The sequence below is a fragment of the Amblyraja radiata genome, unplaced genomic scaffold (assembly GCF_010909765.2).
Source record: "Amblyraja radiata isolate CabotCenter1 unplaced genomic scaffold, sAmbRad1.1.pri S157, whole genome shotgun sequence".
NCBI lineage: Eukaryota > Metazoa > Chordata > Chondrichthyes > Rajiformes > Rajidae > Amblyraja > Amblyraja radiata.
The window spans coordinates 80,588-107,812 of NW_022630143.1; the positions used below are offsets into that span (position 1 = coordinate 80,588).

Here is a 27,225-nt window from a genome sequence, read left to right on the forward strand (position 1 = left end):
TCAAATGGTGGGACAAACGATGGGCTGAATGACCTAATTCTGCTCCAAAGTTCAACGGAGATTCACCAGGCTAATTCCTAGACAGGATTCCTTGGAGTTTAGAATGGACCAACCCTAATTCAAACATACAAGATCGTGGGAGTCAAGAACAAGAAAATGGTCATTTGAAACCAAGGTCCAGGGAATGTTTTCTGTAATCTTTGGGCTCCACTGCCTGAGGTATTTAAATTGGAGATAGATCAATGAAACAGCAAGGAATCGGGGTTATAGGAAGCTGGGCCTAGATAGCCATCTGTGTAGCGCCAGAGACCCGGGTTCCATCCTGACTACATGCGCTGCCTTTATGGAGTTTGTACGTTCTCCCTGTGACCCGAGTACAGGTTTGTAAGTTAATTGGGGGTTGGTATGATTGTAAAATGTCCCTGGTGAGTAGGACAATGTCAGTGCGCGGGGATCGCTGGTCAACACAGACTCGGTGGGCCGAAGGGCCCGTTTCCGTGCTGTATCTCTAAACTGATCATATCAATGGCAGGGTAGGGCAGGTTGGTCAACACCTGCTCCTATTTTGTGTGGAAGGTTAATCTGCATTTGGCCAAGCATTGGGAACGTGCAGATGGGACATTGATCTGGTGTCACAGTCCGCGTTAGGGACATGGTCGATTCCCGTAAAGACGTGTCAGGGATGGCAGGTCACCCAACATTGACGTCTCTAACTTGGTGACCGTTGCATCCCCCATCCTGGTGGTTGTACCACTTCCACCTGCATCACCCGTTACCACCTAGTCTGCCCCCCACCCCCCCTTTCATCAGCATCACGTTATTTTTGCCTACCTTTCCATTCATTTGTTCACCTCTTTCTCACCGTTTATATCTGTTGTTTTCCTTTCCCCCGACTCAGTCCGAAGAAGGGCCTCGACCTGAATGGTCACCTATTCCTTTCTTCCTGAGATGCTGCCTGTCCCAGTTGAGTTACTCCAGTTTTTTGTGTCTATCTTCTGGATAATCAACGGCCTCTTCAGCCCAGGGGTGACTAGGGGTGGGCATTAAACGCCGGCATTCATATCCAGTCATTGAACATTGTGAAGACTGATGTGGTTCATAAACTGATAAGACATCTTCCAATGGCGAGATAGAGAGAGAAGATGATCACCTTCACACTGTCCTGGTCAGAGATCACCTGGCCATTGGTGAAAGTGAGGTGTGAGAGACTGCGTCCATGTCAGTAACTAGGCTCAAAGCTGTACTGAGGCACACTCGAACTTACCTTGCACTAAACGTTATTCCCATTATCCTGTATCTGTACACTGTGGACGGCTCGATTGTAATCATATGTTGTCTTTCCGCTGACTGGTTAGCACGCAACAGCTTTTCACTGTACCTCGGTACACGGGACAATAAACTCAACTGAACTAACTGCAACTGTGTGAAGGCAACTCGAGCCAATTCTGCAGTACCAGTGCAAGACATTATATATATATAGACACGCACGTAGACACACCACACGCACGTAGACACAACACACGCACGTAGACACAACACACACACGTAGACACAACACACACACGTAGACACAACACACACACAGACACGCATGCACGCCACGAAGGGCAAAAATAAATGACAAACTGTAAGAAAAGACAGGAGTTTTATTTATGTGAATCTTCCTCTGTTTAAATGCTTCACATTGACACAGAGAGCATGGAAACTAAACTGGAAATGCTCGGGGCTTGCGTGGTCGAGCTAAAATAAAGAGTTTACACACCACCCCCGAAGAACTTTAACAGAGCAAAGCCCCAGAGGAGGGAGGGAGGGAGGGAGGGGAGAGGGATATTAGAGGGACAAGCCCATGCCCCAGGTCTGGCAGGGACGCTGGCCTGGGGACCTGGAATAGAGCAGAGCAGGGGGCAGTCGAGGGAAGGCCTGCGGTACCAGGGGTCCACGCACTCTCTGGTTCAGGATCTGGCAGTGAGCAAGAGACCCCATCCACCTTCTCGCAACCGGGGGCTGCTTGCAAATTCTGAACTTTGGGGATTGGGGAAAGCACAGGCCTCTTCCTCCCATTCGTATGTCTCTTGCTTGTAGCACCGAAAATCAGGTCAAGCCACGGGTCGGGTTGAGGAAGGAGAGAAAATGAGGAACACCAGGAAATATCATTGGTTGGTGAAACAACAAACAAATGGAAACCCCCCCGAGCGCTGTGCAACTTTCAATCGCCAGAACGACCTGCAACATCTCGCACCGAAACACGCCGACTGCCCCCGACACAAGTCACCCACAGGGCAGACATTTTGGAAACGGCGTGAGGGAGGGGAAGCCATTTTGAAAACTAATTCCTGAACGGGCAGAGAACCACGAACGATTCTGCTGCCTTGAGAACGGCACTCAGGATAGACACAAAAACGCTGGGGTAACTCAGCAGGACAGGCAGCATCTCTGGAGAGAAGGAATGGGATGCAACGTTTTGGGTCGAGAAGAAGGGTCTCGACCCGAAACGTCACACCCATTCCTTCTCTCCAGCGATGCTGCCTGTCCTGCTGAGACACTCCAGCGTTTCATGTCTATCTTTGGTGTAAACCGGCATCTGCAGTTCAAATCCTACACGAACTCTGGATCACTAGTTATTCCCCCCCCCTTCCCCCCCTCCACAATTCCTCACCCACCCACCCTAAATCAATGCGGATGGACAGACGGATGGCTGCACGGTACGCGGCAGGCGTTGGTTCTACCAGAGTCGAGCCGTGCTCTGGTGGATGCCAACACTGCCATCAGTCGCAGCAAAGCTGACACAGAAGGGAGCCCAGTGACACCATGGCACTAATAATGGCCAGCGACATTCAGGAATGCCCAGGCACTGACACACACTCTCTCTCTCACAAATGCACACATACATACACGCTCTGCAAACAGGGAGCAGGGTAGCAATTTGCTCCCTTTACCGACAGACATCCATAATGGGCTGGCGAGCCCACACTCACTCACACAGACAGACAGACAAACGCGGGCGGGCGGCGGCTCAGACAGGCGCTACGTTTTACCAGAGGAAACGGCTTAGTGGCGCCGGTCACCAATAATACTGCGTCCGCACGCACCCAGTCCTGCCCCCCACCCCCCCTCCCTCTCAACAACCAACAAGCAACAGCTCCTTGTACTGCCACTAGCTGGGTACAACGACGGCCCCTCTGTCCCCCCGAGACAGAGGCCGCTCACTATCATTTACAGTTCTGCCTACATTTTGTTTTTATTCTAAAATCTTCAGAAAAAAAAAAAAAAAATCCAAAACAAGAGTGTGTTGGGAAGTTTGTCAGTCCCGCCCGGTCGGTATCCCAGCTTGCTTTAGTCAACGTCCTTATCTGTACATGTTTGGAGGGAATGGGCAGTCTGGGTGGGGGTCCATTAGGTCTGTGGAGGGGGAGGGGGCGGAGCGGGGGGCATTCCAAAGGGGGGCATTGCCGGCACGCCGACCCCCATCATCACAAAGTTGCCGGGGTCGATGGGGGGAGGGGGCGGGGGAGCGTACATCATGCCGGCCGTGCCGGGTGGGGGAGGGGGAGGAGGAGGGGGAGCTCCGGGAGGGAGGGGAGGCTGGATCCCAGGGGGCAGGGGAACCATAGAAGGGGTGGCAGGCATCGGTGGAGGGGCCGCGCTGGAGGCCGGCGTGGGCTGAGCCGGCGGCTGCTGCTGCTGCTGCTGCCACGGAGGGACGCTCGCCGCGGTGGTCGTCGTGCTGCTGGTATCTGCAAGAGAAGCAAGAGAGGCACAGAGGCAGTCACTTGGCAAGTGAGTGCTACGCACAAACTGGGCAGGCAGGCAGGCAGGCCTGGCACAGGCAGGGCCCAGTGGCTGCAGGCCTGCACTGGCCACTGCCGCTCCAGGGGCACAGTGTGCGGGCGGGCAGCACCCTGCCAGCCCCGTGACGAGGACAGGAGGGGGGGGGGGGGGCTGGTCAGCATGGGGAGGGGGCAGGGATGGCAAGCAGAGACAGAGAGACAGACAGAGCAAGCAGGGCAGGAGAGGGAGACACACACGTGGACAGAGTAAGGGGAGGGGGGGGAAGAGACACGGAAACACACACAGAGACAGTGACACACAAATAGAACAAGCGAGGAGGAGCAAGAGACAAATAGAGCAAGCAGGGGGAAGAGAGAGACACACACAGATAGTGACACAGTTAGAACATGTAGAGGGGGGGAAGAGAAAGAGTCAGCCACACACACACACATACAGAGACTGTCACAAACATGCAGGGACAGACACAAAGAGCAAGGTTTGAGTGAAGGATTCTTTGGATCAACTAGGGAGGGGGGGGTCTGTCGCCCATCAACAAGCTTTCCAAAACAACAAACAAGTGTAGAAATGCATCCTTACTCACTCTGTTGCCAGGGTAAGGGTGCGCTGGAGGCCATGGTGCCGGTGGGAGGTGGTGGCGGAGGCTGCTGCTGCTGCTGCCAGGGGGGGATGGGGCCAGTGGGCGGGGGTGGAGGCTGGCTGGCTGGCGGTGGGGGTGGTGGAGGCATCATCCCCATCGGATGGGGCATCATGTCTGTCACAGAAACACAAAGGAGGTCGTGATGAGGTGGAGGCAGAAACCTTTCCCAACACATGCGACCAGGAGTCAGTCGCCTGTGCACCAGACACTGGGTCTCGGCACAGAGATCACCCTGATATAAGGTGGGGGGGCGGGCGGTGGGCCACCAGCTACTCGCCAGTTGTGCTTGGTGCCAACAAGGGGAGTGGAGGTAACAGTAGCTCAACCTGGTTACGTGTCTGTGGTGTCACAAGGTGCAGAGATACAGGGGCTCAGCGCTCACCTCCACAGGTGAAGGAGGCACTGCCGAGAAGCTGTTGGCAGGACCCCAGCCTCTCCCCCCCCCCACCCCCCCACCCCCCACCATCTCTCGCACATCACCCCCACACCCCCCCCAAAAAGCCTGTTGCCGCGGGGGCTTTGGTCAGGAGATGTTGAGTCCGGGTGGGGTGGTGGACATGGATCTGAGAGCAGCAGCAGGCATGAGACCAACCCTTGCTTACATTTTCCTCCCCTCCAGGGGTGAAGATGCTCGAGTCCCGTTTACAATGCCAGCTCCTACAGTCGCTTTCAACCGCTAGTGGAAACAGCTCCACCAGTGATCGTTATCAAACCCCCTCCTGGCATCTCTGCCCTCGTCCCTTCAGCCCAGCCTGAAGGCGACAGACAGAGCTCACACGTCTGGTTAATGCCCTTCTCAAGTGCAACAGTGCCACCTCGCGTTGCCACATGCGCGCTTGCCCGCTGCATGCCAGAAACGTACGCAATACACGCTTGGTGTCAAGATCCGCGATGCCACCCACCCACCCGCCAGCCAGCCCGCGCACACGTACGTACACACGCTACACACACACGCGTACATACACGCACGCTCTCACTCACACTCCTCCCCCATGCCTGGGGGTTGCAGCCTCACGGCACCACTCCTCCACTCTCCCAGTGTCACCCAGCCTCTGCTTGCCCATTGCCTCTCCCACGGCCTGGGCACTCCTTGCTGGGGCCACATTGAGCAGGGAGGGTACAGCAGTGCCCGCGCCAGCGCCAGGGAGGCGAGGGCAGAGACAAGCAGCAAGCAGATGTCTGTCTGTGTCAGTTTTGCCAGCGACGTGATAGGTTTGTGTTTATTGACCGAGTTGCACAGCACGATTTGATTCAAGTTACAGCAGCGTTGTCCTTGGCCCCCCGCCCCCAGCCAGCCACCCACCCACTGATGTTGACACTTACTCATTGATGGGTGCACGGGGTGGCCCTGCCCTAGAGGGGGGGGTGGCGGCTGCATCCACGGCGGGGGCCCGTTAGGGTTGTGCTGGATGGGATGTCCACTCAGGCTGGGCATGGGGGGCGGGAAGCCGTGGTGCGGACCACCCGGACCGCCGTGCATCCCGTGGAAGGGCCGGCCGCTGTCCGAAGGCCCGGAGTTCATCCACGGAGGTCTGTTCTGTGAAAGGGGAAGAGAAGAGGTGAGCTCTGCCCTGGACCCACTGCCTTCCCTCTACAGGCCTGCATAGAGTGTATGTGAAGAGGACGTTTCCACTAATGGGAGAGTCTAGGACTAGAGGGCACAGCCTCACAATTAAAGGGTGTTCTTTTAGGAAGGAGATGAGGAGGAATTTCTTTAGTCAGAGGGTGGTGAATCTGTGGAATTCATTGCCACAGACGGCTGTGGAGACCAAGTCAGTGGATATTTTTTAAGGCAGAGTAGATAGATTCTTGATTAGTGTGGGTATCAGGGGGAGAAGGCAGGAGAATGGGGTTAGGAGGGAGAGATAGATCGGCCATGATTGAATGGCAGAGTAGACTTGATGGGCCGAATGGCCTAATTCTGCTTCTATCACATGAACAGGCATCACCCCGGCCAGCTCCATGTCAGACGGTAGGGAGAGGGAGGGCAGCCCAGCCGGAGATGCCACCCTTCACCTCATCCCCAGCACCCTGCTGCCCTTCACCTCACCCCCAGCACCCTGCTGCCCTTCACCTCACCCCCAGCCACCCTGCTGCCCTTCACCTCACCCCCAGCACCCTGCTGCTTCACCTCACCCCCAGCACCCTGCTGCCCTTCACCTCACCCCCAGCACCCTGCTGCCCTTCACCTCACCCCCAGCCACCCTGCTGCCCTTCACCTCACCCCCAGCCACCCGCCCTGCTGCTTCACCTCACCCCCAGCACCCTGCTGCTTCACCTCACCCCCAGCCACCCGCCCTGCTGCTTCACCTCACCCCCAGCACCCTGCTGCCCTTCACCTCACCCCCAGCACCCTGCTGCCCTTCACCTCACCCCCAGCACCCTGCTGCCCTTCACCTCACCCCCAGCACCCTGCTGCCCTTCACCTCACCCCCAGCCACCCGCTCGCTTCACCTCACCCCCAGCACCCTGCTGCCCTTCACCTCACCCCCAGCTACCCTTCACCTCACCCCCACGTCCCACAGCAGAGGGGCGACAAGTGTCAGCTGCTACGTGGGCCCTGGACCCCAGCCGGCCGCCAGGCTTCAGATATGCTGGTGAAAATAGAGTTAAAGAGAGGGTGCAGGGTGGCGTAGCCTGGGCTCCAGCGCCCTGGGGTTCAATCCCCACCTCTGGTGCTGTCTGTGTGGAGTTTGCACGTAGCCTGGGCTCCTGCGCCCTGGGTTCAATCCCCACCTCTGCCACTGTCTGTGTGGAGTTTGCACCTTGCCCCGTGACAGCCTCTAACCCTCCCACTTCTCAAGGACGTGTGGGATGTAAATCCCACCCGATGTGTAAGCGAGTGGTTGATGGGAATGTGGGGAGAATGGCAAGTGGGGTTGGTGTAAATGGGCACTTGGATCAGCAGTAAGAGGATCAGCAGTAAGAGGCGAGGAGACACGAGAAACTGCAGATGCAGACAGAAAGTGCTGGAGTAACTCAGCGGGTCAGGCAGCATCTGTGGAGGAGGAGTAAGAGGGAAGGGCTGTGTTTGGGATTAGAGAGCGAGGTCCGGGGTGAGGCAGACGGTTACCTGTGCACCAAACTCCAGGGTAAAGGAACAAAAGGTGAAGGGGTGCTGGGACTCACTGGAAGCTGCTGCTGGGCGTTACTAAGCATGGTGTTGCGTTGGATAGAGGGCTGCGAGGAACTGCCGTGGCCCATGGACGATGAGGACGTTGGAACCGGCGCTTCTCCCAGCTCAGCCATCAGCGACAGGTACTCCTTGTCCATGCGTGCCTTGTCCTGAGCCGACTGTGGGTCACCTGGCCTGTTGAAGGAAGCCCCACTGTAGGGCAGGAGGAAGACACAAGATAACTCGCTGCATGCAGGATGTCCAATCCACAATGGCAACAGGACAGTTCACACAGAATCACCAGTTACTCCCGCATCTCCGCTTTCCTCCCACACTCCAAGGACGTACAGGTCTGTAGCTTAATTGTATGAATGTAAAATTGTCCCTAGTGTGTGTGTGTGTAGGGTAGTGTTAGTGTGCGGGGATGGCTGGTCGGCGCAGACTCAGTGGGGCGAAGGGCCTGTTTCTGCGCGTGGAACGATGGGTGTCACTGTCACTGTCACTGACCTGGAGAACTTGCAGTCGGAAGCGATGTGTCCGGCCCCACCACATTTTGTACACAGTGTGGTGTTGGTGATGCTCCTGGGCTCCGTGCTCTGCCATGGCCGCAGGATCCTGCTCAACACAAGGGAAGCCGCTCTCAGTCTCAACCTTTAACCAGCCTTCCCCAACACCCTCCACCCCCGCAGATCACAACCCACCCACGTTAGACTCAACACTTTGGCAAGAGGCACACAATTATGAACACGTAAACCTCCAGATTCAGGGACAGTTGTAATCAGACAACGGAACCGCTCTCATCAGCTGGACACAAGTCCTGATCCACCATCTATCTCATGGGAGACTTTTGAGCTGTCTTTAATCCAGGTACACAGAAATGCTGGAGAAACTCAGCGGGTGAGGCAGCATCATTGGAGCGAAGGAAACAGGCAACATTTCGAGTCGAGACCCTATTTCCTTCGCTCCAAAGATGCTGCCTCACCCACTGAGTTTCTCCAGCATTTTTGTCTGCCTTCGATTTTCCAGCATCTGCAGTTCCTTCTTAAACATCTTAAATATCTTTAATCCCATGTTATTTTACACTAAATGTCACATCCTTTATCTGTACTGTGGATAGCTTCATTGTAATCATGTCGTCTTCTATGACTGGATAGCAAAACGCTTTTCACTGTACCTCAGTACACACGACAATGTACTAAACTTCAACCCCTCCCCCACCTACCACTCATCAGGCATTGTCTCTCCCCCCCCCCCCCGGGTGCTGTCTGTGTGGAGTTTGCACGTTCGCCCTGCCATCACGTGGGTCACCTCCGGGCGCTCCGGTTTCCTCCCACGTCCCAAAGACTTGTGGGTTTGTCGATTAATTTGTGGGTAGGGAGCAGATGAGAAAGTGTGTAAGCATAATGGATGGCTAGTATGGACTGAGTGGGCCAAAGGGCACGTCTCCGTGCAGTTTCTGTAAACAGCAGTGTGGAGGTGGCGTTGTTTCCTCCTGTGCTGGATCTTGGTGGTGTTTGACATTAGAAATGTTTCCCGATTGGGAACGTTCTCCCAGGGTTCCTCCCACATCCCAAGGATGGTTGGCTCTGTGGGTTAATTGGCCCTGGTCATTGCCACTAGTGTGGGACAACGGAACTAGTGTCAACGGGTGATCATTGGTCAGCAGGGACTCAAAGGTGTAGAAGGGGACTGCCGATTAAACCAAAGTTAGACACAAAGTGCTGTGGTAACTCAGTGGGACAGGCAGCAGCAGCATCTGTGGAGGGAAGGAATGGAAGGTTGGAGTATGCTGTGTACCTGTTGTCATCCTCCCGTAGAGTGCCATTGAGGCGAGCCAGTTCCCTCAGCTGCATCTTCCGCAGGTCATTCTGGTCCTCGGGAGTTTCGATCCCTTGCTTCAGGATACCTCGGATCTGCACAACAAGCAGCGCCTGCGGTCAGAGCGGCATCCATCCACCCACCCACCCACCCACGCACGCACACAATCACATGCCCAGGGCTGAGGCACAGGCCAGGGGAGGGGAGCAGAAACATCAAGATCAAGGGACTCAGCTTGATTTCTCTGCACGGATAAATTCATGGAGCCCAACTAGGACGTGGATTTTGGGTTGTGTTTTTGTGAAAGGCCTCTGCTCCAGACGATTCACTTTCTTCAACAAAGCACCACCAGCATTTTGTTTATGTTTCATCATTTAGGAACATAGAATGGAAGGGGACTGACAGTCTGAATACCAACAACACATACACGAATGAGAGAGAACCATCCACCAATATTTATTTGGTGAGGAGACAGATTTGACAGACAGAGATCAACAGATTCTTGATCATCAGTACGCATGTCAAGGATTATGGGGGGAAAAGGCAGGAGAATGGGGTTGAGGGAGAGATAGGCCATGATTGAATGGCGGAGTAGACATGATGGGCCGATTGGCCTAATCCTGCTCCTAGAACTTGGGGTGGGAGATTGCAACCTTCACGCGGTTGAATGCAATCAACCTGGCGTGCACAATCAAATAGAACAAGTTGTCCTACAACTTTAGGCTGTGCACGCCACACGCAAGAACAACTCCCCAATGAATTACAGCACTTAAGACAACTAGTACAATTTCAATGCAACTGAACTTTCTTCATCTGCTTCACCAAATGTCAACGTTGCGTGCGTAGACCCCGTTAAATGTCTCCACTTGATGGGTGTGTTTGGAGCAGGCACTCACAACCATTAACCAGCAGGCTTGGAACGTCTGGGCAAAATGTACACACCCCACGTGTACAGAGCCAGTACTGCCGATTCCTATCATGTACATGTAGGTATGTTGCAAAGCCTACCTGAAGCGTCGCTGAAAATCTGCCGTTGCGGGTGTGCGCGATTTTGGCGCCGTTTAGAGGGGGCGGGTTTAAAACACGATTTTCTCCAGGCTGTTCAAATCGAAGATGTTCAGCCTAGTTAATTATTAACGAAAAATCGCTGGAAGACCCCGTCGCAAAAGCTATTATTAGTTTTAAAGGCCTCGTATAATAGTTATAGTAGTTTAAAAATCAATCTCTAAACCCGCGACCACCGGCAGCTGTCAGGGTCTCATAGAGCAAATAACAGAAAGTATGCTGCTTATTTTTACATTAAAAAGGGCTTCTTAAGATCCCTTTATACAATGTTTAATATTGCGAGTAGCTCATTTTGGGCCCATTATATCCCGCAGTATTTTTCTGGGCATTTGAGGGCACAAATTAAGCGCAATGTGAACGTTCTAAACCAGCGCGTTCACAGGATCCCACTAGAAAGCTGATTTAAAATGGACTTTAATTTACAGCAATTGAACACTAAATTCCTTCCATTTGGTCTATAAATTAATGTAAATGAGATTTAAAAATCATGTTTTATTGTGAATTATTTATGAATATTATTTGGACACTTAGGCTATTTAAAAATGTTAATCATTTATTAAGAAATGGATAGATGTTTAGATCTAGTAATTGAAGTTTGAAATTAGCTACACTTGGGTAACTAACTAATTATATGCTTTAATTTCAGGTCATCCAAGTAAGATTATTTTATATTTGTTTCAGAATGCTTCAATCTATGATAACTGAAAATTTCATTCAGTTCTTTTAATTTTTAAGAAAGTTATGGGCTTTTGACTGTCCACGATCACAGCTTTTTTGTTATGTCCATAGGAAATCAATAGGGAACAAGATGCTAATTTCCGAGTATGAAAATGGCCATAACTTTTTAAATAATTGAGATATGAAAGTGAATTAGGTGTCAAATTAAACTTCTTTTTATGCTTTATCTGATGGGATAAATTACAGACTTGATTTTTTAAATCTCAAAATTTTGTAACATTGCTAGTACATGGTAGACAAAAATGCTGGAGAAACTCGGCGGGTGACGCAGCATCCATGGAGTGAAGGAATAGGTGACGTTTCTGGTCGAGACCCTTCTTCATCTATGGAGAGAAGGAATTGGAAGGGTCTCGACCCGAAACGTCACCAATTCCATCTCTCCATAGATGCTGCCTCACCCGCTGAGTTTCTCCAGCATTTCGATTTTTCCAGCATCTGCAGTTCTTTCTTAAACCAATCAAGTACATGATCAGAGGTACACAAAATTGCTGGGGAAACTCAGCGGGTGCAGCAGCATCTATGGAGCGAAGGAAATAGGCGACGTTTCGGGCCGAAACCCTTCTTCAGACTGATGGGGGGGTGGGGGAAAGAAAGAAGGAAAAGGGGAGGAGGAGGAGGAGCCCGAGGGCGGGCGGATGGGAGGAGACAGCTAGAGGGTTAAGGAAGGGGAGGAGACAGCAAGGGCTAGCCAAATTGGGAGAATTCTATGTTAATGCCATAAGGACGCAAGGTCCCCAGACGGAATACGAGGTGCTGTTCCTCCAATTTCCGCTGTTGCTCACTCTGGCAATGGAGGAGACCCAGGACAGAGGTCGGACTGGGAATGGGAGGGGGAGTTGAAGTGCTGAGCCACCGGGAGGTCAGGTAGGTTATTGCGGACTGAGCGGAGGTGTTCGGCGAAACGATCGCCCAACCTACGCTTGGTCTCACCGATGTAAATCAGCTGACATCTAGAGCAGCGGATGCAGTAGATGAGGTTGGAGGAGATACAGGTGAACCTTTGTCGCACCTGGAACGACTGCTTGGGACCTTGGATGGAGTCGAGGGGGGAGGTGAAGGGACAGGTGTTGCATTTCTTGCGGTTGCAACGGAAAGTGCCCGGGGAGGGGGTGGTGCGGGAGGGAAGGGAAGAATTGACGAGATCAAGTACATGATCAGAGTTGGCCAGCGGGTCATCATTAAACTACACAGGTCATCGTACACGAGGGATAATGTCCCAGGAATGAATCCAGGGCTCTCTCTGCCAGTAACCAGGCGGGCGGGAGTGGAGCTGCTTTACCTGTTCCACAGCCTTCTTCACATTCTCCATGGTGTTGGCGGTGACCAATGCATGCAGCGGCTCATCTTCTCCCGGCAGCATCTGCCCGTCTTTCCGCCCCACCTTCCCTTCCTTCACTGAACCTTTTCCTCGGATCATGATCTTGGCATTGCACTCCTTCTCAATGTTCTTCAGAGTGTTGCCCCTGAGAAAGAGAGAGAGAGTTCACAAACCCACCTGGACACAAGCTGGTGGCATGCCACATCACAACACATTAGTAATATTTCTTATCCTCAACGAGGAAAACCAATGGCAACAGCATGGCGGGCGATTAAGGACTCAGCACTAGGGTGGGCACAATGGCACAGCGGTTAAAACTGCTGCCTCAGTGCTAGAGACTGGGGTCCAATCAGTGGGCCGAAGGGCCTGTTTTCATGCTGTATCTCTAATCACTAGGGCTTTTCACCCAAGCCAAGAAGCACAGTGGTGCAGCTTGTAAAGCTGCTGCCTCTCAGTGGCAGAGACTGGGGTCCAATCCTGACCGTGGTGCTGCTTGTGTGGAGCTTGTGTGATCATGAATGTTGTCTTTGCTCTGTTGCACGGTGTATATGGCTAACGCAGGAAGGAACAAACCCACAACACCGCCCAATAGGGAAGGAGAATAGGGTCCGTTCCATCACACACGAGGCTGAAGGAACAGCATTTTTTTTACCTGGGTCCAATCAGTAGTCCAACAAAGTTGATCTCTGGGTACTCGTCCTGTGGGATCATCACCTTGTCACTTACGCGCGTGGCTGGTGGCCTGGGAAAACAACACGGAATCAACATTAAAACCCAGTACCCAGCGTGGCGAGCTGCTGCCTCACAACGCCAGAGACCCGGCTTCCACCCTGACTACGGGTGCTGTCTGGCCGGAGTTTGCACGTTCTCTCCGTGACATGCATGGGTTTCCTCCCGTACTCCAAAGACGTGCGGGTTTGTAGGTTAATTGGCTCGGTGTAAATGTAAAATGTAGTATTAATGTGTGGGGATCGCTGGCGGGTGCACTCTGTGGGCAGAAGGGTTTGTTTCCGCACTGTATCTCTAAACTAAATGGCGGCAAGGTTTACAGAATACTAACTACTGCCACTCTGGTGCTCCTTCTACCTGCAGCCCAACAATGAGGTGCTGAAACTCAGCCGCCAGGCTAGAGGGTTACACAGGACCTTCCGTCTAAGAATAGATACCTTGCTGAATTCTGCTACGTGTGTTTCTGGTTGCTTCAACAAGTTAAGATGGAGGATGTACAAGCCCGTGCAGTTTGCAAACCATTAAGGGTTGGGTGAGGAGCTCTGTTCCTTCTTTGTTTAATAGCCCTGTCCCACGGTACAAGTTCATTCCAAGAGTTCTCCCCGAGTTTGTCCTGATTCGAACTCGGAGATTTACGGTAATGGCCACTCGTCAGTACTCAGGGCTCTCGTGGACATTTTTCACGAGTCTTCCCGAGCTTACCTGCCGTTAGCAAGTCTCCCCGAGTACCTGCCGTTAGCGTTACGAGCCGCTAAGAGACGTCCCCGAGCTCCGACGTACCCGCTACGTTCATTCTCCGTGCTTACGAGTTTAGATTTATTTTTAAACTCAGGAGAGCTCTTGGAATGAACTCGTACCGTGGGACAGGGCTTTAAGAAGGAACTGCAGACGCTGGAAAATCAAAGGTAGACAAAAATGCTGGAGAAACTCAGCGGGTGAGGCAGCATCTATGGAGAGAAGAAATTGGCGACGTCGGCAATTCCTTCTCTCCATAGATGAAGAAGGGGTCTCGACCCGAAACGTCGCCTATTTCCTTCTCTCCATAGATGCTGCCTCACCCGCTGAGTTTCTCCGGCATGTATGTCTACCTCCTGTTCCTTCTCTCCTCAGTTGCTTGTCAAGCACACCTGCTCGCCAATAAACCGGCTGGCATTTTAACTGGCTGTGTGTTGGCTCAGAACCAGTCGGCAGAGCACGCACCACCCTTCCTCACTGGTGGCCCCTTGTGGCTTCACCTGTTTTTCCCCTCAATTCCCCTGTCGCTGTGTTGCTTTTGGAAGAACATTTTAATACCATAACAAACTTTCCTTCTTGTCATTGCCGTCTCAGGCCTCGTCATTTTATAACCTTGTATACCCCCTCCCCCATACGCGACACAGTGGGAGGATGGGCCAACGTATTAAAACATGTAGGAAAGAGCTGCAGACACTGGTTTAAATCTAAGGTAGACACAAAATGCTGGAGTAACTCAGCGGGACAGGCAGCATCTCTGGAGAGAAGGAATGGGTGGCGTTACGGGGCGAGATGTTTCGGGTCTGAAGAAGGGCCTCGATCCAAAACGTCACCCATTCCATCTCTCCGGAGATGTTGCCTGTCCCGATGAGTTACTCCAGCGTTTTTGTCTATCTTCCAATGTATTAAAACGCTTTTACATACTTGTAATCCGCTGGGGGCTTGAAATCTGGATTCAGGGCAATCATCTCCTGAATAAGATTGTGTCTCTCCTCTTCCAGCTTCTTCCGGGTTCGGAACTCGCGGGTATTCAGCCTCTTGCCCTCGCTGTTATAGATGGGTTCAGGAGACGGAGACCTGTGCAGGGGAATCATCACCAATCATATTCACCTCACTTGGTGAATAATCACCTTAAGTCTATGTCACCTTTTAAATTTTAAAAAAGCACCTCTGCTGCATTTTCCCAATCCATTCAGAGACACCTTTCCCCCCAAGTGTGTTCCCGTGGCTTTAGCAATTGATTGGAGGCATCGAGAGGAGGAAACGTTAATGTGAGCTGAGTCTGATTCCTGAACAGTTAGTCTGGTTGACACCACTCACTCTCTGCGCTCACAGCACAATGAACACTCAGTGGTCACCGACCGCCTTGACGGAAGACGCAACAGCTAGGTTAGGCTAGAGTCAGTTTGAATTGCACTTAGGCTGTGAACAGGGATTTAATGAGACACTTTTAGGAAAATATATCAAATAACATATTACACTCTAGAACATGCTGGAGGTCACGTGAGCAGATAGGGCCAGCAATCTTGTTGACTAAGCAGACTACACTCAAACAAAAAAACCCCACTTGGATCTACACAGCCCCACAGCCTCCAAGAGGCAAATTGTGTATACTCCTCGAGTCCTGACCCATCCCTGCACAGCTAGAACAGCAACAGAGCAACAGCAACTGGGGAATTGGATGATTCGGGAACATTGATGATATTTGCTCATCGCAGCGATCATTCGGCCAACATCAGTATTTCTGGTTTCATTCTCTTTAAGAGCAAAGCAGCAATGTTCCCCATGAGCCAACAAGCAGCATGGAGGGGGGGGGGGGGGGGTGTCTCAGTCGGTAGCATGGGAGGGGCAGAGCTATCACTGGCTCCTATTCAGACCCATTGTAATCATGTATAGTTGATGTGATCATAGCAGAATGAGGCCCATCAAGCCCATGTAATGATCTATCTTTCTCTCTCAACCCCAGTCTCCTGCCTTCTCCCCATAACCTCGATACCCAATAATCAATGGTCTTTCTGCTGACTGGATAGCATGCAACTAAAAAGCTGGGTACAAGTGACAATAAACTAATCATTATGCAAGCACCGCCTGAGTTGCTGAGTTACCCCAGCTTTATGTGTTAACTTCATCGGGGGGGCAGAGCTGGCAGTTTGCTTCTGAACTTTGTTGCCCCATCTACTTCAGAGACGTAAACAGATTAGTGGACCTCAATTTTAAAGCTTCAGGTCCAACTGCCAAGGCTCCGCAGGGCATGCTCAGAGACTACAGCATGCAACATTGTGAAATAAATCCATTAGTTCCCTCTGTACTTTCAGTCCCAGTCTAACTAACTACGCATTGTTCTATAAAGCCGAACACGTGTTAACAAAATTCTAAATGCAGTTCCAAAGAAAAGCAGATAAAATTCCAGTGCAACAAGCCTCAAACAAGTGTTTTTGAGACATGGCTTGACGAGTCTCAGGAGGAAGTGTCTCCAGTGGCAACTCCTACACCACTCACTCTCTGAAAAGGAGCAAAGGCCTGTGCTTACTACAAATAAACAAGGGGGACTAGATCTCCATCAACTGGAGTTACTCTGCATGAATCAGTTTACAACCCAGCATCTCTAAGGTAGACACAAAGTGCTGGAGCAACTCAGCGAGGCAGGCAGCATCTCTGGAGAGAAGGAATGGATGAAGTTTGCATCCCCTGTTTCTCTGTCCCTTCCACCCACTAATCTTTGTACTAGGTACTTGTTGAGTCTCATTGTCTGCAACTGGTGTTCATCTAGCCCACACCTAACAATGGCCTGTTTCCCTTTCTCATCGTTACTTTTTTGTATATCTTTCATTTATTTGTTCTATCTCTCTCGCTCTCTCACCGTCTATATCTCTCGTTTCCCTTTCCCCGACTCTCAGTTTGAAGAAGGGTCTCGGCCCAAAACATCACCAATTTTTGTGTCGATCATTAAAAGCATGCCGGGTATTGCCCAAGGGGTAGGGTATCTGAATCAGTTAAGCCGAGGGCAAAAGTACCCTGCATCTGTCACTGTTTCTGTGCAAGCATGGCCCAAAGAGTTTTTGTTCCACCGAATGAATGCCTTGTGAACTTTGAACAGACTCAGTCAACAAGAGGAGCTCTCCCTGCAACCCTACAGGGAAAGGAGATTTAGGAATGCATTTGACAATACAGCTTAGTCATTAAAAACGTGTGTGCTCTCTTATTCTATGGTGACCTCGGAAGATTTTACTTGCAGCTAGCATCTTACAAACCTTTGAGCAAAGACATGAAACTGCACAGAACTGAAGAGCATTATGTACTACATAAGATTAGGGGGAGGGAGATGGTGGGGTCGTGGCCCAGCACAATCAGCAACTTCAATATTGAATAGGAGTTAATCAAGACATATTGGCCTTCTCCGGTTTCTTCAGAGGTCGACTGAAGAGAAGCTTGCTGTCCTGCACTTATTCAACTTGTGCTGCTACTTCTGCTAAAGAGACATGTTAGGCCTTACTAGCAGTCCCAAGCTGCTCTTCCCCTCTTGTTTTTGTGTAGAAGTAAATGAAGAAAAAAAATGGTCAGGAAAAGCACAGCTTCTCTCCAAACCATGCATTACTGGTGGGTCCCACGCAGTACACCTGTAAACCCTGCTATTAGTTTGCTCTAAATATACATTTTAAAAGTTTTGTTTTAGAAAGGAGTCAAAGGGGGATTTTGGTTAAAAGGAAATCAGGGGTATGTCAATATACGAATGATTAAACAAGTCAATCTGATAAACACAGGCCTCATCGTTGCTAGGGTTACAACAAGTCATCATTTCGAAATTAAATTGGAACCCGTACAAGACCCAAATGAAAAGGCAGAGTGATTCAAAATAATTCACTTGTTTGTATTCGTTTGATCCAAATCCGCTAGGAATCAATCAAAAAGATTATGAATCCAATCTTGTCTTTGTGAACATTAAGCAGAGTGCATCCTGCTGCGTTCAACATGGTCACAACCCTAACAACTTGAGGCACATTTTTCAATACTATTTAACAGTCACTGTGGCAAGTTGGACACCATGTGCTGAAGCCCAGCTAACCCCTGCAGCTTCAGCTCACAGAATCCAAGCCTGTCTTTCAATCATTGAGACCATCCCATTACTAAGTGGACATTGGCACATTGCAGAATGGAAAATGCAATCAGTCTGCCTTGTGCTGCAAACAGCCAACAGAAAGCAACAGGTCCTGCAGCCACTTTGTGCCTCAGCTCCTCTCTACAGACACTCACTGTTTGATCTGATAGGACGGGCAAAGTTTCACTTTACAGCTATGAGGTTTAAATTGGAAGCCTTGATTTATAGTAGGTTTAAGCCCGAAGAAATCCAAATAGAAGTTATTACACAATAAAAAGTGAAACTCACAATCACCAAAAGAAAATTGCACTCAAAATCAATTTGTCAGGTGAATTGATGGCACAGTGTTGACCCCTGTCAGCCAAGGTGCTGCCACACTCAGGGCATTAATGTAGTAGAGGCTTCACCTTTACATGGCAGTCATTCAATCTACGAGTCCTGGTTGTTAATTCTATGGAGGGCACCATAGCTCCTTGATTACCAGATCATTTACCAAGAGCACAAATCCCAGCCAACGCCCCTCCCTCCCTCCTAGAACTGTACTCGCTAGAATTTAGAAGATTGAGGGGGGATCTTATAGAAACTTACAAAATTCTTAAGGGGTTGGACAGGTTAGATGCAGGAAGATTGTTCCTGATGTTGGGGAAGTCCAGAACAAGGGGTCACAGTTTAAGGATAAGGGGGAAATCTTTTAGGACCGAGATGAGGAAAACATTTTTTCACACACAGAGAGTGGTGAATCTCTGGAATTCTCTGCCACAGAAGGTAGTTGAGGCCAGTTCATTGGCTATATTTAAGAGGGAGTTAGATGTGGCCCTTGTGGCTAAAGGGATCAGGGGTATGGAGAGAAGGCAGGTACAGGATACTGAGTTGGAGGATCAGCCATGATCATATTGAATGGCGGTGCAGGCTCGAAGGGCCGAATGGCCTACTCCTGCACCTATTTTCTATGTTTCTAACCACATCCCTTTTCATGTTATAGGAGCAGAATTAGGCCATTCAGCCCATCAATCTACTCCACCATTAGATCATGGCTGATCTATCTTTTCAATCTCAACCCCATTTTCCTGCCTTCTCCCCATAACCCCTGACACCCGCACTAATCAAGAATCCGTCAATCTCTGCCGTAAAAATATCAATTGACATCCTGAAGGGTCTTGACCCAAACCGTCACCCAGTCCTTCTCTCCGGAGATGCTGCCTGCCCCGCTGAGTTACTCCAGCATCTGGTGCCTTCAGTGTTTAGCCAGCATCTGCAGTTCCGATTACTTTTTTCTATGGTTTATCCCGAAACACCACGGCAACCAAGTTGACATGGGATGCTTTGTGGCCACGTAAATGCTTGCCCTTCTGACACCCAATGACCAAGGCTCCCAACTTATCATCCTCACCCCTCCCCGCTACCGCAAGATGAAAATCAAATGAAAGTCGGGCTCACCGTTTACAAGCAAGCCATGTTCTTTGAGGGAGTTTAATTCACTAGGTAGACCATTAAACTAAGCTGTTTGCTCCAGCAATCAAGTGAATTGGAAATGGGGAGGTACTTTAGATATTCTACTTCTCAAGCATGGCTCTCTACTTCCAATTTACTAGCTAAACGTGTGGCTGGCAGGACCAGTGGATATTCTGTACAAACCGACTGTCAGTGTGCATACAAAGTCTCATTATTACAATTTGTTTTTTAAACTCAGTAAAACATATTTACAGTTTTAACAACTACTGAAGGACAGCTGTGGTCACCTCCTAATGTCACCATTTTTTTAAAAGGCAGCAAACCGAAAGTATTTAAAATAAAATTTCAGCAAGTTAAAAAGTTCAACCAAAACCAGCAGCTTAAACTGTTCAAACTGAAAGAATATAACTTTGGGATTCAAATTGTGACATATCGTTAAAGGGAAAATAAACAGTTAAATAAGCGATGGAGCATAGTAAAAAGAATATTGGATTACAAAGAGCATTTAGAAGTCCCAATGTAAATTCCTGGCATTCATGTGCAGCTGCTAAACACAGTTCAAACTAACGTCAGGAGAAAATAGCATTGTTATGAGGGTCAAGCTAACCATACGCTGTGCGTGATGCTGTCATATTCAGGTTGGTTCAGGGCCGGGGTGGAGAGATGGGTAGGGGCGCAATAAGACAAGTCACTTGAGATTTCTCACACGTCCTCGCGATTGCCGTTCCCAGGGCACGTTCTGCCTGCATTGATGATCTTAAAAACCCACAATCTATGCGGGAAGATCTCAGTCATTTGTGCCAGTAGGCTGAGCAACAAATGACTAGTTTGTCACAGCTGCAGCTGCAGCAGCAGCTTAGTTTACAACACACATTAACCCTCCTGTGATGGAATTAAGAGCAGTTCACATTAGAAGGCTGTTGAACAAGACTGAAGTTATGTTAAGAGGCAGGCAGGCAGGCAGGTCGGTGAACAATGTAACACACCCCGCTCCACCCTCAATAATTACTCTGCTCACCACTAAATGCTTCTCTAGCAACTTGCTGCAATATCACACCATCCTGTGCTCTGGAAAAGGCAGGTGCAAAAAGAATGTGGTCGAACTAGATTGGAACTACATCATCAATATCAATGGCAGAAGGGCTTCATGCAAATGTGAGGTGAATTGTCTGACCTAACAGATGGTTAAAAGCAGGAACGCAGCAACAGGTTCCATGTGCAACCTGAAAGTTTCTTAAAGGGTTCACAAAAACCTTCTCCTGAAGGATAATATTGAACTAACAAAAATGAATGAACTGGGATACATCAAAGCAACACGCATCTCTAGGGCTGTGGGTTGGAAACAGATTGGAAAGGCAACTTCAATTGGTTTACTTTTTCAAATGTCAACAGCATTTTAAAGAGGATAAGGCAGGCACTGCTTCCACAGCTCTCCCAGCTTTTGTACTATTAACACCAGAAACGGAGGCCACAACAAGACAAAGATTTATGATGGTGTTGAAGTGAAATGGGAACTGCCACCAGGCAGTCACAATGTGCAAGAGGTAGCTGGATGGAGCAAGACTGCGGGGGACTGGGGAAGGATGCTGGGCTCAGGCAACATACACGGATGATACCATGGGTCAAGCTCCCATTACAGGGGTGCTAACACCCTCTCTGCAGGGCCGGGGAGCCTTCATCTTCACCGCAGCAGGATTGGAATGCAAGGGCACGTTGACCAAGCAAAGTGTTGACAATATAGTGAGTGCAGCTGACAGGCTACCAGACATTTATTCACTGGTTTCCATTTTAACTCAACCGTCTTGCCTCAAACTACCCCTCATCAGAAAAACAAAAACTATGAATTTAGACCACAGCTGTCCCCTACCCAACTTAATAGGTTTAACTTCAAGAGAATTTTTTTTGTTTGGTTTTGTTTTTAAATAAAGGTGACCATTTCCATTCCTGTACTGAAAATAGCGTCAGGTAAAGGATACCATAATTGAGATTAACCATTCCATTAAAACCACATCACACGTTTCTTATGCGATGACACCAAGTATTGAAAAGGAAAATTGTTACTGTCAGCTGGTTTAAAACTTTCCCAACCTGTCCTCAGGGTTTGGGGGGATACCAAGGTCTCCGGTACGCAGTTTGCGAGTCAGGTCTTCTATCTGTAGTTGCACTGGAAGAAACCAGGTTAGGAAAGAAAAGGACGGAAAAGAAAAGTTACATAAATTCTCAAATGGTTATCAACACACAGCGCGGAGCTTGGAGACAGTGCATTCAACGTTTCAACAGCATGAATATTAGTCACAAAAATTAAAGAATCGTTTCATTAACATTGTACACACGTTTGGCCCAAGTTGCAACACAATCCGAATATGGATACCATTAAAACATGAGCTCTGTAACAGTGTAAAAAAATATTAACATTACCACTAGCAAAGTCATATTAGGGTTGCCACAATATGAAAAGTGTACTTTACATTAGAACGCTTCATTTGTCAGTAGCTGTACTGCTCCTTCAGGGCTGGAAGAATTGCTTTAAATAGTCATCAGCCTTTTCCTTACTCCAATCAATGAGGCCAAATTGAAACCCTTTCATTTTAGACGCACTTCCCAGAAACATTTTACACAAAACCATTTCTACATCAACATTTTCTGCACCGTTTTAAACAAATTGAAACTAAGAAAACGGGGACAGGCTGGAGCTGACAATTGAATCACAGGCCAATGCAGATTCCAGACTGTAGGAAGTGTCTGGATTCAGAGGCTGCCTGACTCTTCCAGCCCCGTTGATGAGAATGCCTGCTTACAAAACTCGACTGGGTCAAATGTGATGGCTGGCTACAGGTGGACACAGCCAATTGAATGGTGAGAAAGAATTGATGAAATTAACAGTCACACTGTTTAACAGGTTAAATCTGTTGCTTATGCACAGTTGAGACAGACAAAATTGAAAACCTATACAGATAGAAATCTACATTGGGGAAGGAAGAAAAAAGTATTACACCCCCAATTCATCGTTGTGAAATGTTGAAATTTGCAATTTCTCACTTTCAATCCAGTAAGCGATCGCCCTGTATTGATCCCTGTACAACACAGCTTAATGTGAAATGATCAATAATAGATAGCTACATTCATTTCAGCTCAGGCTGGACAGTGCTTAATGGCTGTACAACACAAGACCAATTCACAAGTGGAGAGGAAATGCCCGTTGCTGGTGTAAGCGAAAACCTTCCTGTCGCCTGTAAAAGGTCTCAATAGAGGCAGGCGCACAGCATGGTATTGTGTTAAACACACACATTCATAACCATAGGCAAGAATCTGTAAATGCAAGATAACACAGAGTGGTTTGTTCAAAGAAAATATGCCCCCAGGAGGCTTCACTAGCAGTCTATTGAGCAAGTTAGCAATTGCAGGGGGTAAAGCAGTGATCTGGAGCCTGACCACTCGACTCACTACCAGCAAGTACAACCGACGTACCCCCCCCCCCCCCCAGAATGTGAACAGAGGCTGATTCCCTCCTCACTTTGTTCAATAATTAACGGGGGTTTTTTAAATCACTCACTACCCGTCTGGTGACATTGTGAAAAGTCCACATTGCAAACTCACCACAAGAGTAAAAAACTCTTCAAATACGCTGGTGTCTGGAATTAACATTCAGCACCTTAGTCTCAGTTTAACAATGACCCAAAATTGTTCACTCAGCTTGAATTATTGCGAAAGCCCTATCTTCTCACCAGTTAAGCACCAGCCTATTTAGTAGGTAGACAAAAAAGCTGGAGAAACTCAACGGGTGAGGCAGCATCTATGGAGCGAAGGAAATAGGTGACGTTTCAGGTCGAGACGTCACCTATTTCCTTCGGTCCATAGATGCTGCCTCACCCGCTGAGTTTCTCCAGCATTTTTGTCTACCTTCGATTTACCAGCATCTGCAGTTCCTTCTTAAAACCATTTAGAAGTGTAGCTTCAGTATACAGAATTCTCTCCATAACTCTCAGCCATCTTACCAAGCTGCAGTTAAGCAATTAAATCCGATATATATAATACACACACATTTATCTATTTATTTATTATTTTCCCAGGGTTGTTGACATTATAGTTGGGCAACAAAATAAAAAGTCCAGTCCTGCTCATAATGTTTAATCTGGCAGCTCATAAGCTGGAAGAGAACGAGAAATGGAGTTCCCCTCCGGTGAATGAAACAAAGGGGCAGTTTGCTCAGATAGCCAAAATTTAACTAGTGGGCAGCACTCACATTATAAACAGCTTGCTCCAAGGGATATAAACATCTCTCTGTCCATCCAAGTGTGCTACCCAGATTCAAATCACAGAAAGGATAAGCACAGAATCACTTTCAGTGGTAGCCCATATTACTGTGCTTTCATTTTCACTGTTAGATGGGAAACATTAGATTTTTGAAGTGAACAAGGGGAAATTGCAGCTTCCTGATGCATGCACATAACACCAACCTTCCCAAACTAAACCAATGTGACCTTGATGGTAGACAAGCACATTACATCTAAATGGGAGCTGGCAACACAGAGCACCACTGAGCAGAGGCTGGGGTCAAGCACAAACACCAAGCAACAGCTAAATGGCCACATATAAGCAGATGGGACACTTTCTCAGCAGGCTGAACTTTCCACACATGTTAAGTGTATGTTTCTGCCACTATATAAAGCTTTGTAAGATGGCTGACTCAGGATTGAGTTAGAAGGTAGTGCACAACTGAGCTTACTCAAAATTCTTGATAGACCATTTAATACCCAATCCAGTTGTATAAAATGGCAGAGGTCATTAGGAATTGTATCCATTCAATAATATTCAATGACAAAATAAAGTCAACATGGCCCTGTTACAAAAATACCAATACATTAGAAATAATTAACACGATTTAAATCTTTAGAAATGAAGAGACTGCTTTTGAAATAGTAACCCTGGTTAGGCAAACCTTTCTGCAACAGTGAAACATGATGTTAATGTAGTAAGGCAAGTGGCTTCACATTTGAACTAAAGATTGTTGGAGTCTCATCCTAGACACAGCGTGTGATTTTGCCTGGTCATTCAGAATGATGCAAGCAGGGATACAAGAACCAAGCACAAGGCTGATCAAACCACTTTCATTGTAACCTCTAATTAATGCCCAAAATATGGAACGGCACAGAGGATGGCGAGCGTTAATAACACAAAGAAATGGTCAAAGAACATTTGTAGGAAATGAGTTAAATTATTTGGAAACATTGACTGCAAATAAATGATAAATTTGTACACGGTTGGCTTACTTGGCAGCAACAACGGAGCTAATGAGGAGGTTAACACAACTTGGACATTCTTTGCAAGAGCTTAGTATTTGATGTTGCCCATCCATTGTTCGTGTCATGCATGCAGACCAACCTTCTGCTGAGCAACTCAAAATGATCTCAAATTGGCAAGACGGTTTGCAACAGTACTGTTAGCACCAGGAATCATTTGGCTATTAGTGCAAACATCTCACTGCAAACTTTGTCATCTAAACATAACCCTGCACAGAATTTAGACTTGTTTGCAAAGTTACAGTCACAACACCTCGTTCAACATCTGTAATAGCAGAAGCCATGAGCATAAAGATGAGAAGGCAAATGTTGGATAAACATTGAGCTGACAGAGGTGTAACTAATTATTGTGGCAACCCCCAATATATTCCAAAACTTAATGAGATTATGGCAAATACATCGCAACATTTAAAAGTTATTATCCACATGAACATTTGCAATACATGCCCAAGACCAGTCTACTTTCCTTTCCCATATGTCGCAAAAGGTTTATCAGAAATGATACTGGCGTGGATCCTTACCGATATACGCTCGCTCTTGTTCACGGGTCAGACCCGGTGGAATCACAGTTGGCATTCCAGGGATCACAGTCTTTTGATCAGACGTCTCATTACTCCAGCGACTTCTCTTCCTCCTCTTCTGCCCAAAGTCATCTTAAAACGGGAAATCCAATAATAAGCATCAGAATAGACCCAGTGCAGTTGCCAATTTTGGCTTCGAATACACTAGAGATTATGGACTTGGCATCACTTTCACCCCTCTTAGTAGTTCAACAAGATGCCACCAATAAATCCCCACGTGCATCTTGTTGTCAGGAATAAATCGGCTGCTGATAACTTACTGAGATGTCCGTCACCGAGAAAAAAGCTGATGTTCTTCCCTTTGCTGATAGTTTGCTGCCACTTGACTGAACAGAATCTGATTATGCACAATTACACATTCTTGTACAATCAGAATTCACTAAATTGTTTGCAAACAGTGATATGATAAGATCATTGCTATAAACAATAACCGATGGAGATTGTCTCCCACGGCTTAAACAACCATGTTTCCAAATATTCATTTACCATCACCCGGTGGGGTCACAACATCTGGAGCCTGGATCGCCTCGGCGCAGAGGGAGAACGAAAAGACAGAGACTTTAAGATTTTGCCTTCCACCACAGTGAGGAGGTGTTTGGTGAACTCACTGTGGTGGATGTTAAATTTGTGTTGATTGTGTGTTTTTGACATTTTTAATTATATGTATGACTGCAGGGAAACAAAATTCCGTTCAGACCGAAAGGTCTGAATGACAATAAAAAAATCTAATCTAATCAAAGTTCAAATCGCAGAGATTAAATTCCTAAAATAAAGAGCACACAATTTTCTAATCCTCATTTACTATCCTTCCCTCAATAATTTGCTATGAACTGCTTATGGTGCAATAGTTTGCACTTGCAGGCAGAATTCTGAAAAGGCATTTCACAATATTCAGCCAGCTGCAAGTGACAGTAGCTAGAAGATTTCTGCAGTTTAACATCTGAAATAAATGTGTTGCAAGACTGAATAGTTGCAGTAACTTTAGTTGTTGACGACAGAAGGAAGCAAACTATCGGCGTCTAAAGAAGGGTCTCGACCTGAAACATCACCCATTCCTTCTCTCCAGAGATGCTGCAGTTACTCCAGCAATTTGTGTCTACCTTTCATGGATTGATTCCCCTCAGCAGCTTCGGAAAAAGGTTGCCATGCCAGGCAGCTAAATCGGTACAAGGAGCTCCACTTGCCTCAATGGAAAAGGGTAGAGCCAATGGTGCATGGACAGACAAGTAGGATATCTGCATTGCAAGGGTCAAAGCCTGCTTTTGGCCCATGCCTTCATGCTAGCAGTACATTTTAAAATAATTTACAAAATAATGAAGAGCCAGCATTAGATGGCTGTATTAAAGAATGATCATGGGTACCGGCAATTACACATCCAAGAGGATGCTGGACTTACCACTAAACTATTGCACTGAAAACTCCATTGGAAGAAAGAAAATGCATTAAAAACTACCCGAGGGGAAGAGAGATAAGGGGAGCAATTTGTCAAAGAGTTGCTTTATGTGGAGGGGGTGCAACCACCTCGGGTGCAGGATGACATTGAGACAATGGAAGGAAAATCTTGTACAGGAGAAGACTGGGGGAAAGGAAGGTGCTGTCTTCTGTGAGCCGCCTTTGGTGGGCATCTGCAATTACATCAAGCCACATTATCCATTTTAAAGGCAGACTTCCATGTGACAGTGCATGGTTGGGCATCGGGCCTCTAATGGAGACGGGTCGGCCCACCCGACTCCCTGCAGACACAAAACCGACAGATTGCTGGAGTAACTCAGCAGGTCACGCAGCATCTCTGGAAAAGAATAGGTAACGATTTTGGCCGAGACCCCATCCGGCAGACGTACCCTTCCCCATAAAC

General features: G+C 48.3%; 1 protein-coding gene and 1 long non-coding RNA gene across 5 annotated transcripts in view; both read right to left on the minus strand.

The window, feature by feature from the left end:
* Positions 1-1,626: 1,626 nt before the first annotated feature.
* The window catches only part of sf1 (splicing factor 1), a 28,164-nt gene continuing 2,565 nt past the window's right edge, over positions 1,627-27,225 (minus strand). The window contains exons 2-12 of one of the 4 annotated variants that reach the window (XM_033016189.1): positions 25,311-25,442; positions 21,578-21,653; positions 14,866-15,018; positions 13,133-13,222; positions 12,442-12,625; positions 9,339-9,454; positions 8,049-8,156; positions 7,556-7,754; positions 5,750-5,963; positions 4,366-4,540; positions 2,640-3,734 (exon numbers count right to left, since the gene is read on the minus strand). In XM_033016189.1, the coding sequence (XP_032872080.1) occupies positions 3,347-3,734; positions 4,366-4,540; positions 5,750-5,963; positions 7,556-7,754; positions 8,049-8,156; positions 9,339-9,454; positions 12,442-12,625; positions 13,133-13,222; positions 14,866-15,018; positions 21,578-21,653; positions 25,311-25,442 (1,835 nt within the window). In that variant the 3' untranslated portion in view covers positions 2,640-3,346. Of the gene's footprint in view, positions 2,076-2,639; positions 3,735-4,365; positions 4,541-5,749; positions 5,964-7,555; positions 7,755-8,048; positions 8,157-9,338; positions 9,455-12,441; positions 12,626-13,132; positions 13,223-14,865; positions 15,019-21,577; positions 21,654-25,310; positions 25,443-27,225 lie in introns of those variants that run through there. The other 3 variants (XM_033016190.1, XM_033016191.1, XM_033016192.1) reach the window with 3 other exon arrangements.
* Positions 23,896-25,304, minus strand: LOC116969329. Its single transcript, XR_004410732.1, has 2 exons — positions 24,596-25,304; positions 23,896-24,510 (listed from the first exon to the last, which is right to left on the minus strand). It is a non-coding gene; the product is annotated as an uncharacterized LOC116969329 (long non-coding RNA).